The 12,962-nt window shown below is 40.0% G+C and overlaps 1 protein-coding gene across 1 annotated transcript; it reads left to right on the top strand.

The window, feature by feature from the left end:
• The first annotated feature begins 738 nt into the window (after positions 1-738).
• On the top strand, positions 739-8,774 carry LOC111961080 (glycolipid transfer protein-like). Its single transcript, XM_023983198.2, has 4 exons — positions 739-911; positions 2,801-2,934; positions 3,092-3,242; positions 6,335-8,774. Exons 1-4 carry the CDS (start codon positions 810-812, stop codon positions 6,515-6,517), a joined length of 570 nt encoding a protein of 189 aa, XP_023838966.1. The 5' UTR covers positions 739-809; the 3' UTR covers positions 6,518-8,774.
• Positions 8,775-12,962: the final 4,188 nt, after the last annotated feature.

Genomic DNA, 12,962 nt, shown 5'->3' with positions numbered 1-12,962 from the left:
TGTTTTAAGGCATGCAAGTTTTCATATTGGTGATGTCTTTTATACAGCATTTGGATTTCAATATATCCACAGGCAATCAGTTGTGCTTGTGATCTCTCTCACTCTGTGTGTGTGTGTGCTAAACCCAGCCTATGTGTGTGTGTCCCATGATTTACATTGTCTTTATTGTGCTGCTAGTGGTAAAACATGTGCATCTAATAGGGTTTTAAGATGTGTTAAAAGCATTTGTCCTTTTTATATGTTTTATGGGCCATACAGTCATGTGGGGGTCATGTGTTGTCCAGGGATGTGGGAGTGAGGATCAATTGTGTGCCATTGCATGTTATGAGCCAGACAACAGTAATACAGTTACTTACATTGTAAAGAACTGCCTTTTTAAAGTAATAAACTTGAATTTATAACTCGACTATTAGTTTGTTTTATATTACTCAATCTATAAATAATGAATAGGCCTACCTCAACTATTAGGCTACAGTTCTGTTCTGTCATATATCCTTCCGATTTTCATGTTCCATTTTTTTTTTCTTTATTGATAATTTTATCAAAGAGTAATGTTTTGTACAGTAGCGTTGCCCACTGAATAAATCACAGGTGTGTTCCGTGTCTAAACGTGACATGCCATTCGCGTATTTCATTCAAACATGTTATTATTTTTATTTTTTTTAACTCTTGAATGAACGTAAAGTGAGAAGCACTCCCACGCCAACTTGGTGCGCCTTGCCAAAGTATACAGTTCAGTTCCCTTGCACAGTGAACACGGAAGAAAGCAATTGATATCATTCAGGTTAGTCGTATTATTTCAGAAAACGATGGCACTATTAATGGATAACCAATTCGGAAATCTTCCAGCCGACAACGCAGTGAATACAAAGTTGTTTCTGGAGTCAGTGGCATATCTTCCACCTTTTTTGGTGAGTAGACCACCTGCCTATCCTAGGTCTTCATGAAATTGTAGTTGCTTAAGCTGTCTCGCCTTCAACGATACCTTTGTCTAGAAAATATCGTCGCTTCATTCTCTTTGTCTCACTATCCATGGTTGTCTTAACGACATTTTGAAATAAACTAAACTTACATTGTTATTTAGTCTTAACAAAACACAGGTTTGATATGCCATGTTCATGTCATGTCGGAATTTCTGACTTGTTAACCTACTCGGAAGAGTTAGATCGAGCTATGTATATAAACCTTGGATTGCTGATGCTATGTAATGGCCAATAAGAGGGTTTATTGRCACTCCTCAGAAAAGCAGTCTTCCATAGGAATGAATGGAGCTCTACAGTATTTCATTTAAATGTTTAATGTAGGCTATTAAAGTATTGTGTGGGGGCAGTAACATTAGAACTTTATAGAAGTTATACTTTAAGTAAAACACGTTTAGTTCACATATAAAAGTATGCATTAAGGTGTCTGTAGTAGAAAATATGTTGCAAAAACAAATGTAGACATGAATAAATGGATTTCTATAGCTTCCAAAATATTTTATACAATGGAAGGGGAGTCCCAAGATGGAGGTTTCAAAACAGAGCCCCCAGTCATCTATACTAAACTAAAATATAAACGCAACATGTAAAGTGTTAGTTTCATAAGCTGAAATAGAAGATAGCAGAAATGTTCGATACACACAAAAAGCAAATTTCTCAAATTTTGTGCACCAATTTGTTTACATCCCTGTAAGTGAGAATGTCTCCTTTGCCACCTGACAGGTGTGACATATCGACAAAGCTGATTAAACCGCATGATCATTACACATGTGCACCTTGTGCTGGGCACAAAAGGCCACTCTAAAATGTGCTGTTTTGTCACACAACACAATGCCACGGATGTCTCAAGTTTTGAGGGAGTGTGCAATTGGCATGCTGACTGCAGGAATGTCCACCAGGGACTCCGAATCACGGCCAGTTGTGATACAGCCTGGACCCGAACCAGGGTGTCTGTCGTGACGCCTCTAGCACTGAGATGTAGTGCCTTAGAACACTGCGCCACTTGGGAGCCATTGACCTAGGTGAATAAAGAACAAATTATGTGGAGTGAGTACAGCGTTATAATTACTTGGTCAATGTCAGACTTGCAAAGATTACCATCATCCATACTAATGAAGTACCATAATAACCGGTTATGGAATTTTGAATGAGCTGCAAATAAACTATCTTTGTGGATGGCTCAATCATAGGCTCATCTTGGGATTTAAATGGGCCTGTTGTAACAACCTTGCACAATGTTGTTTTGACATCTTGGAAATTTCAATGAATAGTCTAGGCATAAAGTTTACGAATCTGATTTTAAAACCAAGGAAGGTATTGTATTAAGGTAGTGAAACCAAAGGAGTGAAACCCCAGCGCAAGAGGAACCATGTGAATGTGGGTTTGTATGGAGCTGCTGTAGCCCCTCTCTTTCCTCCCACACTACACACTGCATTGACCTCCTCGTGACTTCAGATTATATGAATGGACCCTTTTCTCTATTGATTGCCCAACAAGAAACAATCATAGAATTCCCATAAGCATTGTGGGAGAAAAATTCAATTTCTATTCTTTCCTCCCCCCAAGAAGGTGTCCAGCTACGTCCAAGATGCTGATTCTGCATATACTCACAACTGCTTGGTTGCATTTCAATTCAATGTTTCATTCCTCTCCTTCTTTCCAAAACTATTTGCTCCTATCAAATCAGACATCAGTGGCAATATAACAGTAAGYATGTTTTCCACACACTGTAATTGTGCCTTGTGTGTAACCCTAYTGCAACTTACGTCTATAACTAATGCCTAAGCCTTTACATTTGGATGATAATATTTTCCTTCCAGAAAATCCGAGGTGTGTTTGACAAGGACCCTGCCAAGTATGCAACTCTACAGCAGATAGTGGAGGCAGAGAAGGAGACACATGGCACAGAGTGGCCCAAAGTGGGAGCCACCTTGGCCCTAATGTGGCTGAAGAGGTGAGCTCAGAATCATCACATCTGAATGTGTTAATCAGAGGTTTGTACTGCCTAAAGGCCGTGAAATGGTGTGCTTATGTCTATATAGAGATCTACACTTCATGAATAATGGTGGGACTGAAATCAGGTGAGTTAAGCTGATTGTCCTCTCCTACAGAGTCCTCTGTTTCACCCAGGTCCTGCTGCAGAGCTTGGCAGACGGAGAGAAAGACGAGAACAACCCTAACCTCATCCGTGTTAACATCACCAAAGCCTACGACCAGGCCCTGAAGAAATACCACAGCTGGCTCGTGCAGAAGATCTTTAAGGTAAGACCATGTGACTAAAGTAATGTGGTAGCATAGTCTTGACCTCCTTTGACCCATAACCAGGTTTTCTACTTAACCCTGGTTCTCAAGCACCTCTGAGTGTATTGCTTTCATATTGAACTTCATTCACCCAAAGTAAAACATTTATAAATATAATAACTGAAAACTACATAATTGAATTTGAATGTGTATGAACTGCTCAGTGAAGGTGTACTAACTATGTAACATACCTGGGTTCAAATACTATTTAGGGTATTACTTTCAAAGACATTTGGAAGTAAGTATTTAGAAAAGTTTTATTTGAAAAGACAAGTAGTTGAATATGGGAATGTATTTGGAAATACACTTGGAATATATTTGACAATACTCAAATACACTGACTCAAATACACTCCCATGCATTAACCCAGGTATTTGAAAATATACAATCTTTCGAAAACATCTGAAACCTTATCTCTTCAAAGAAGAGTGTATCTTAAATAATACATCTGTCTTCCCCCCCACACACACACAAAAGGCACATATTTTCCTACTAGTAATGACTTTGCTGATAACTTCTTTATTGAGAAAAATGTACTTAATACAACTGCGATATGTTGTTGTCCCACCGAGCTATCTTAAGATGAATGCACTAACTGTAAGTCGCTCTAGATAAGAGCGTCTGCTAAATTACTCAACTGTAAACTAATATTTGAATGAAGTACTTGAAAATACTTTCAAATAGTAGGCTATTTATAGGAAATTATGGTAACCCTTTACTTGACACCCAGCGTCATAACACTTTCTGACACGGTCATAGCCATGTCATAATGTCATAACTGACATAACTTGTCATTACCTGTCATAATATGGTCATAACACTGTCATGACCCATATATTTACACCTGTTGTGACTTATATTGCATTATTTTGTGGCTGGTTATGACACCTACATAAGAGTGTGAAAACTCACAATTCTTTAAATGTATTTTTTCCCTACCAAGAAGTTTCCTTTCATTTGAAAGTTTGTTCCTTAAGTCCTTTGTTGTATTTTAAATAAGTTGACACTGTCATAAAGCATCATGACCATCCTGTGTCATTTGGACTAAGAAAATACACTTTATGACACTGTCAAGGATTATGACCATCATAGGCCTATCTGGCTTATACGGTTATCACGTACATGCCCTTATGTCAGTCGTCAGTCACCAAGAGGGTGTCTTGTCCTGCTCCTGAAATCATCCCTGTCATCCGGAACAGAGCATTTGGGTAGGTGCATGTCTGACATCATTGTGTGTGCAATTACAATGATAATTTAATACTGTCAATATCAGAAAATGTTTAAATAACATAAACATACTGTTGACAAGTAGGCTACGGTGTAATGAACTGTTTTGCCTTGTGTGGTAGGTTTTGTGGGTTTTGACATTCTTATGTAGGTGTCATAACCAGCCATAAAATAACGCAATATATGTCACAACAGTCCTAAATATATGACAGTGTTATGACCATATTATGACAAGTTATGTCAGCTGTTATGACATATTATGACATGGTTATGATCGTGTCATAACCAATGTTCCCTCCCAAAAAAWTAGGCACTGAGCAAATTTTAGGTCTGCTGAGCGCAAACTTGAACATTGAGAAAATTCTGTGCAACTTCCGGCACGCGTTTAGGGAAACGGAAAGGGGGATACCTCGTCAGTTGTACAACTGAATGCATTCAACTGAAATATGTCTTCCACATTTAACCCAACCCCTCTGAATCAGAGAGGTGCGGGGGGCTGCCATAATCGACATCCACGTCTTCGGCGCCCGGCGAACAGTGGGTTAACTGCCTTGCTCAGGGGCAGAACGACAGATTTTTACCTTGTCAGCTCGGGGTTTCGAACCAGCAACCTTTCGGTTACTGGCCCAACGCACAGTGGCCAAGTAGACTGCTGTGGCTATTTGATCATAATGTAGGCCTACCAGAGTGGCCTACCATCAAAAACAATGGAGACAAATGCATCCCATAACATTTTAACATGGAAATAGCTGTTCTACCATTCAGCCTAAAGTAGCAGCCAGTGTGTGGTGTTCAATGTAGGCCTACATTCCATGAGAAAATGCAGGGCTTGACATTAACCTGTTTATCCTTCAGACAAGGAGGTGACTGAAAATGTGATGTTTGATACAAGAAACCACTTTTAATTTAAAAAAAAWATATTATTACTATACCATTATTAGAGAGAATCAGACAAATTATACTACCCTCTACCTATTGTCTATTTAGCTTATTCAAAATACAACACTACCCCTTTACCTGACTAGTTTTTCAAAGATGGCTAGAAATGCACATATTTTGTGCTCTTGTAGGAAGCAATCACTCCCCCATTGTTGACTATAACTGGGCTAATAACTCACTAACTAGCAAAGAATATGAACAAATGTGCACATGCAGCTCTCGCTTTGATACCAAAACAAGCTCATCTACTCGTGGCGGCTTTTGCTATAAACACAATCCAGTTCAAAGTGAATGTCACAGATCCATATATGGAAATGGCTGTTTATAGGYCTACTGCAGCTCTGATTGGTTATGGTGCACCGTTCTGTGTAGAGTAGGGGCCTGAGTAGTGCCTGTCACTGCAATAGAATCCTACTCCAATGCACTCTGCCCACATGACCATCTCTTGCACAGTTAGTTTTGCATACTAAAACTTGCATAGTTCGTCTTTGTTTTGGTATGTTACATYAAAAGTGGCTAATATTGCTTTGATTTGACCAAAATTCCCACAGTAGAGCAAAACATTGATAGTGTTAACTAAAGGGGAAAACAATACAAAATTAAGTGAAGTTCAATCTGGTGCTTCTCTGCGAGGGCTGATATTTTTTCTAAACCCGCAGCTTAGATGTAATATTGGTCATAATGTGTTATGACGTTGGATGTCAAGTAAAGTGTTTGCGAAATTATTTGATAATACTTTCAAATACTTCCAATATAAGTAGTTGATTCAGGTCCTATAATTAGAAAATATTCAAATACACAGAAAATAAGTATTTAAATAACATGTAGTCAAATACACACGTATTTGAGTACACACACACAACTGTATTTCCCCTTGTCCACTCCAGGCGGCGTTGCTTGCAGCACCCTACAAGTCAGACTTTATCAAGGCCCTGTCAAAAGGTCAAGAGGTCACAGAGGAGGACTGCATGGCTAGTGTACGCCAGTTCCTCATCAATTTCACGGCAACTGTGGATGCCATCTATGAGATGTACACAACGCTGAATGCAGAGCTGGACTATAGCGTTTGATGTTGTCCCCCAAACCGGACTGCAGCAGCATCCTGCTTGGTACTTTCTTTCAGTCTTCTGTTTTTCGTCCTTTCTCTCAGGTGATGGAACATTCCATCTTTTGAGGATTGAGGATTCTGTTTCAAAGAAGACGTTTTTATCCGTGGCACCATTTTTATTATTACTTTTCTGTCCCTCCTTTTAAATCCCTCCTTACTGAATGTTGATAGTTTGGCCCCTGATGAGTTGCTACTGGACAGAAAGTGGCATATTCCGTGTTGAGTGTTTTTTAATTCGTACAGGTCTAGCACAGCTCTTGGTGCGGTCTGATGCTGTTACACGTGATTCACCACAGGTAAGAGACATTCAGAAGTGATATCCTGAGATCTGGTCAGTGTTATTTTAAGACAGCATCTCTTTCTCTGTGGGAGGGGAGAATATTTCTGCTATTGATTCGCATTACACATGACTCATAAAATTCCTACTGTAACTCTGCCCTGAAATGTGAGATAGTGCCCTCACTGCCTGGTAGCTACTGGGAAGTCAACTATCCCATGCCTTTAGAGATTATAACCACCATTAGTGGTTTTAGTGACTTCAAATCACATTTTRTTAGTCACATGCACCAAATACAACAGGTGTAGTCCTTACAGTGAAATGCTTACTTACGAGTCCCTAACCAACAATGCAGTTGAAAAAAAAATACGGATAAGAATAAGAAATAAAAGTAACAAGTAATTAAAGAGCAGCAGTAAAATAACAATAGCGAGACTATATACAGKGTACCGGTACAGAGTCAATGTGAATGTAGGTATGTGCTCATCGGTTAGTTGAGGTAATATGTACATGTAGGTAGAGTTATTAAAGTGACTATACATAGATGACAACAGAGAGTAGCAGCAGTGTAAAAGAGGGGGGGGGGGGGGGCAGGAAGCTTGGCCCCAGTGATGTACTGAGCCGTACACACTACCCTCTGTAGTGCCTTGTGGTCGGAGGCCGAGCAGTTGCCATACCAGGCAGTGATGCAACCAGTCAGGATGCTCTCGATGGTGCAACTGTAGAACCTTTTGACAATCTGAGGACCCATGACAAATCTTTTCAGTCTCCTGAGGGGGAATAGGTTTTGTCGTGCCCTCTTCACGACTGTCTTGGTGTGCTTGGACCATGTTAGTTTGTTGGTGATGTGGACAACGAGGAACTTGAAGCTCTCAACCTGCTCCACTGCAGCCCCGTCAATGAGAATGGGGGCGTGCTCGGTCCTCTTTTTCCTGTAGTCCACAATCATCTTCTTTGTCTTGATCACGTTGAGGGAGAGGTGGTGTCCTGGCACCACACGGCCAGATCTCTGACCTCCCTATAGGCTGTCTCATCGTTGTCGCTGATCAGCAAACTCATCGGCAAACTTAATGATGGTGTTGGAGTCGTGCCTGGTCGTGCAGTCATGAGTGAACAGGGAGTACAGGAGGGGACCGAGCACGCACCACTGAGGGGCCCCTGTGTTGAGGATCAGCGTGGCGGATGTGTTGTTACCTACCCTTACCACCTGGAGGGTTGCCCATCAGGAAGTCCAGGATCCAGTTGCAGAGGGAGGTGTTTAGTCCCAGGGTCCTTAGCTTATTGATGAGCTTTGAGGGGCACTATTGGTGTTGAACGCTGAGCTGTAGTCAATGAAGAGCATTCTCACATAGGTGTTCTTAAGTTGTCTATCAAGTGATGTTTTGTTTGCGTGGCTTTTGCATGCTTGTTTGAACAACTGAACGTTTAGTTGTGTAGGGTTGCACTTCTTTCATGTCTTTTTGTGTTAACGATTTCAGTCTGTAAGAGTTTCTATTAGTGGAATCCATATTTTCAGTTCCTTAAATTTTGTTAACACAATGCCAAACAGTATTTGGCACATACATTTACATGTCAGTTTCATTCACTATCAGGTTGTCATACTTCATACTATTTTGAAAGCATTTTTTTCTTTTTCCAGAAAGGTTATTTCAGAAATTGTAATGTATTCGCTAATTGTTGGAAACTGAGGGGAGTCATTCTATAGTGCTGGTGATTGGTTTTGGGCCAATCAAAAGAACAAAGTCAATGCATATATTTATTCATTTGCAAGATACATGCTTGGGTTTGTACTGGAATATACCTGGAATATGGTTATGTGTATTGCTCACATCACAGTGATTTATTTTTTTATTTTTTAATCTCTGAACGCACTGTAGATTTCAAATGATCAACCTAATTTATATTGCATTTTAAACATTAAAATGTGAATTGAAGTATTGTGTATTGAGTCACGGTGTCCTTCATCACTTTATACCACAAGCCAATGGATAAAACCAGCTACTGCCTACCTGTCATAAGAAGCAATTCACTTGTCAACCTCATGGGAGGGACATTTACCAAATAAATGTTAATTCATTGACTGTGCCCTTCTCATGGGATGCAGTTGCAACTTTTATCCAACAGAGGTCACCTTCTGTTTATTTACACACAACATAAAAATKGTGTACATACTTTATGTGCTGTAAATTAAAGGGCATGTATTTGATAACATACTGGAACACTTTCACCCTCTACATTTACTTAGCATCTTTATTACCAATAGTGTTATGCAGTCAATGTAATGGGGTGACCGCTCTAATGAGAGAGCCTTCCCCTTTTCACCGACCCCCATTATCTCCCCTCTCTGTCCCTGAGGGACTGTGGTAGTGCTAAAGGACAGAGTGGCTCCTGTCCCTCTAATCCTTTGTGAGCGTGTGCTGTGCAGGTTGAACAGGCCTCTTAATCCTGCAGGTTTATCAGCACAGCTGCCTCAAAGCCCAGCCAGGAGCCAGGACACAGACAGCCAGGATAGACAGACAGCCTGGGAGGAACAGGAAGGGAAGCCTCCCGGCAGGTCAGACAAAAGACCAAGAACAGACAAAAAGACCAGAGACGGGGCCTCACCGACAGCTCCACCTTTACGACAGGTCTACTCAGCACCTAAACACTGAAGAAACAAAGCTAAATCAACAGCCCCTATTTACAGCAGTAGTGTCAAACATGCGGTCCCGATCTGATTTATTGCGGCCCCATTTGTGCGCCTAACATGAATGAGCTTTTTACATACAGTGCCTTCAGAAATTATTCGTACTCCTTGACTAATTCCACATTTTTTTGTGTTAGTCTGAATTCAAAATGAATTATATATATTTGTCTCACCCATCTACACACAATACCCCATAATGACAAAGTGAAAACATGTTTTTTGAGATTTGTGCAAATTTATTGAAAATGAAACACATATATATCTAATTTACATAAGTATTCACACCCCTTTGCTATTACACTCCAAATTGAGCTCAGGTGCATCCAATTTCCTTTGATCGTCCTTGAGCTGTCCATACAAGTTGATTGGACCACCTGTGGCCAATTCAATTGAATTGGACAGGATTAAGAAAGATACACACCTGCCTATATGAGGGTCCACAGTTGACAGTGCATGTCAGCGCAGAAGCTATACCATGAAGTCCATGGAACTGTCCATAGATTTCCAAGATTTACGTTCCAACAGGACAATGACCGCAAACATACAGCCAAAGCAACGCTGGAATGGCTTCAGAACAAGAATGTGAAAGTCCTTGAGTGGCCCAGCTAATTCCATTGAGAATCTGCTTACAATCTAACTTAACAATGCTTGAGAAAATCTGCAATGAAGAATGGGAGAAAATCCCCAAATCCAGATGTGCAAAGCTGATACATACCCAAGACGACTCAAAGCTGTAATCGCTGCCAAATGTGCGGCGATTACAAAGTATTGATTCAGGGGTGTGAATACTTATGTAAATGAGATTTCTGTATTTCATTTGTAGTACATTTGCAAATATAAAAAATAACATGTTTTCACTTTGTCATTATGTGGTATTGTGTGTAGATTGGTAAGAATATTTTTATTTTGAATTTGGGCTGTAACAACAAAATGTGGTATAAGTCATGGGGTGTGAATACAGTGGCAATTTTAGCATGTAAATCTTGGTGGGGCAAAAAAATGTGGGATGCATGCCAGCAAAGCCACTACACAACACAACACTAAACAATACATGAATTGCACTACACCACTGCTACACCTGGCTATCAGTGGAGCCTTGTCTGCCAGTGAAACAGTTCATTCAGCCTCATTTACTGCCTTTAAAAAAAACATAGCTGATATGGTTGACTTGCTTAAACAAATGTGGTTTCTACTGACAATTGAGATGTACAAACTATGGCATAAGGGGACGATAAGAGGCAATTGACTTGCTTAACCAAATGTGGTTTCTACTGACAATTGAGATGTACAAACTATGGCATAAGGGGACGACAAGCGGATAAGAGGCAATCCATAATTTCGATAAGACATTTATGAGCGAGCTCGGACGGACGTAGTCAATATAACTATTTGTTCAGCACGTTTGAAATGTACAACGACAGAATTCAGAACATGGGCCATTCTTACAGTGTTCTCCCTGTACACCAAGTCAGAACCGTAGGATAAATAAAGGGGACATATAAGCAGACAATGAAAGCTCTTACATTTCTCAAAAACAGGTTATAGGATACATGTGCACCACCAAGTCAGAACAGTAGGCGAAATTAAGAGGTGAAACTTTGTCATTAAAGTCTGGCATTCTCTGGATTTATGGTGCTTTCAAGACAACTGGGAACTCAGGGGGAAAAAAGGTTGAATCATGATGACGTCAGTGATCTTCGGGTGTTAGCTCTAGAAATAGGCCAGAGTTCCCGATTTACAATTCAGAGTTGGATGAAAGTTCCAAACGTATTTTCCCAGTCGTAGCTCCTTTTTCCCGAGTTCCCAGTTGTCTTGAACTAACTAAAGTCAGATTTTACCGTTCCGAGTTAATAGTTGTTTTGAGCGCGGCACAAATCATGCTTCATTGACAGTATGGCCAATGTTGAATGTTTATAATTTTAAACTACGAAAAGAGACCCTTAATCTTAGATTTGGGACCACACACCCACTCCACTGAATAGCAGGCTAGTGATTGCTTTGTAATGCTTGCAGTTAGCCACTGATTCCTTCCAAACCACTCATTGTTGAATTTGCGATTTCCAACTTGTTGTGTAAGCCTTTATGTCCAATGGCTGATGAGCACCGATGCATTTTATCTAACATTTCTCTTCATTATTTCTCTTCATATGACAAGGATTAAAAATTATTTGCCAGTAGATTGTCGACTTGATTCATGATGACTGCTAGCTAAGATTTTGAAAGTATGATGTTGTATGATCAGTATGATCAAAGCTACTGTAGATATAACGTGATTTGACGTCCTTTTATCTGTGTCCAATGACCTTGAGCCTTCTTGGATGGACACTTCTAATGTAACTCTATGGCAGCACTCAAGGGAATTTCATTTTCGAGCTCTACCCTTAGACTTGGCAGTGACTTAGTGTCCTCATGAGTGACAGAACACTAAGCCAATCACAGTGCAACGCTCCGTATTTTCTGGCTTGCCCCACTGCCACAGAAAGCACTGAGCTAGGCTGGAACATCTGCATTTTGGAGCTGCCTTACTCAAGAAAACAAAAAAGAGACCATGTTTGTTATGCACCTTTATTAACTCAATGATATATATATATATTTACATTGTTTGCAAACAGATATGTATTAATGCCAAAATAACAAGCAAAACAGGCTCTGCCCCACCTGCACTGAATGACGGGTCACCACCGTGTAAGCAGAAGTGTTTCTCTTTCTATTTCAGTTTTTCTTCACACTGACGTTTAACCCTTCTCCTGATGTTTGCGTTAATAAAAATGGCCAAACTAACTGACATCCCTGATTTACAGGTATCATCAGATCTTTTGTGAGCTGACATTTTGGGAATGATGCATAACCAGTGCTGAAGACAAAGAACCTCCGGCACCAGGCTAAATATTCAACAGCTCAGAGTTGGCTAGCCCATTTCTGAAGAATGGGATAATATACATTATTAAAAGTAATATATTCTTGCGCATTTATCCCGAGGAGAGCGTGCATTTTTCACACACAAATGCAACACTGCAGTTAGAGGAGTGAGGGAAGGCCTATGGAATCATATTTCCATATACAGTACCAGTCAAAAGTTTGGACACACCTACTCATTCCAGGGTTTTTCTTTATTTGTACTATTTTCTACATTGTAGAATAATAGTGAATACATCAAAACTATGAAATAACACATATGGAATCATGTAGTAACCAAAACAGTGTTAAACAAATCGAAATATATTTTACATTTGAGATTCTTAAAAGTAGCCACCCTTTGCCTTGATGACAGCTTTGCACACTCTTGGCATTCTCTCAACCAGCTTCATGAGGTAGTCACCTGGAACACATTTCATTTAACAGGTGTGCCTTGTTAAAAGTTAACTTGTGGAATTTGAGCCAATCAGTTGTGTTGTGACAAGGTAGGGGGTTGTATAGAAGATAGCCCTATTTGGTAAAAGACCA

Source organism: Salvelinus sp. IW2-2015, linkage group LG4q.1:29, assembly GCF_002910315.2.
Source record: "Salvelinus sp. IW2-2015 linkage group LG4q.1:29, ASM291031v2, whole genome shotgun sequence".
NCBI lineage: Eukaryota > Metazoa > Chordata > Actinopteri > Salmoniformes > Salmonidae > Salvelinus > Salvelinus sp. IW2-2015.
Note: the sequence above shows the minus strand (reverse complement) of the source record. Positions and strands in the feature narration are given on the sequence as shown.

What these genes read in the sequence shown, in the direction of transcription:
- LOC111961080 (XM_023983198.2), top strand. Translation starts at nt 810, where the DNA reads ATGGCACTATTAATGGATAACCAATTCGGAAATCTTCCAGCCGACAAC. An exon ending in CATATCTTCCACCTTTTTTG is followed by an intron (nt 912 to 2,800) that starts GTGAGTAGACCA and finishes TTTTCCTTCCAG; the next exon opens with AAAATCCGAGGTGTGTTTGA. An exon ending in TCGTGCAGAAGATCTTTAAG is followed by an intron (nt 3,243 to 6,334) that starts GTAAGACCATGT and finishes TGTCCACTCCAG; the next exon opens with GCGGCGTTGCTTGCAGCACC.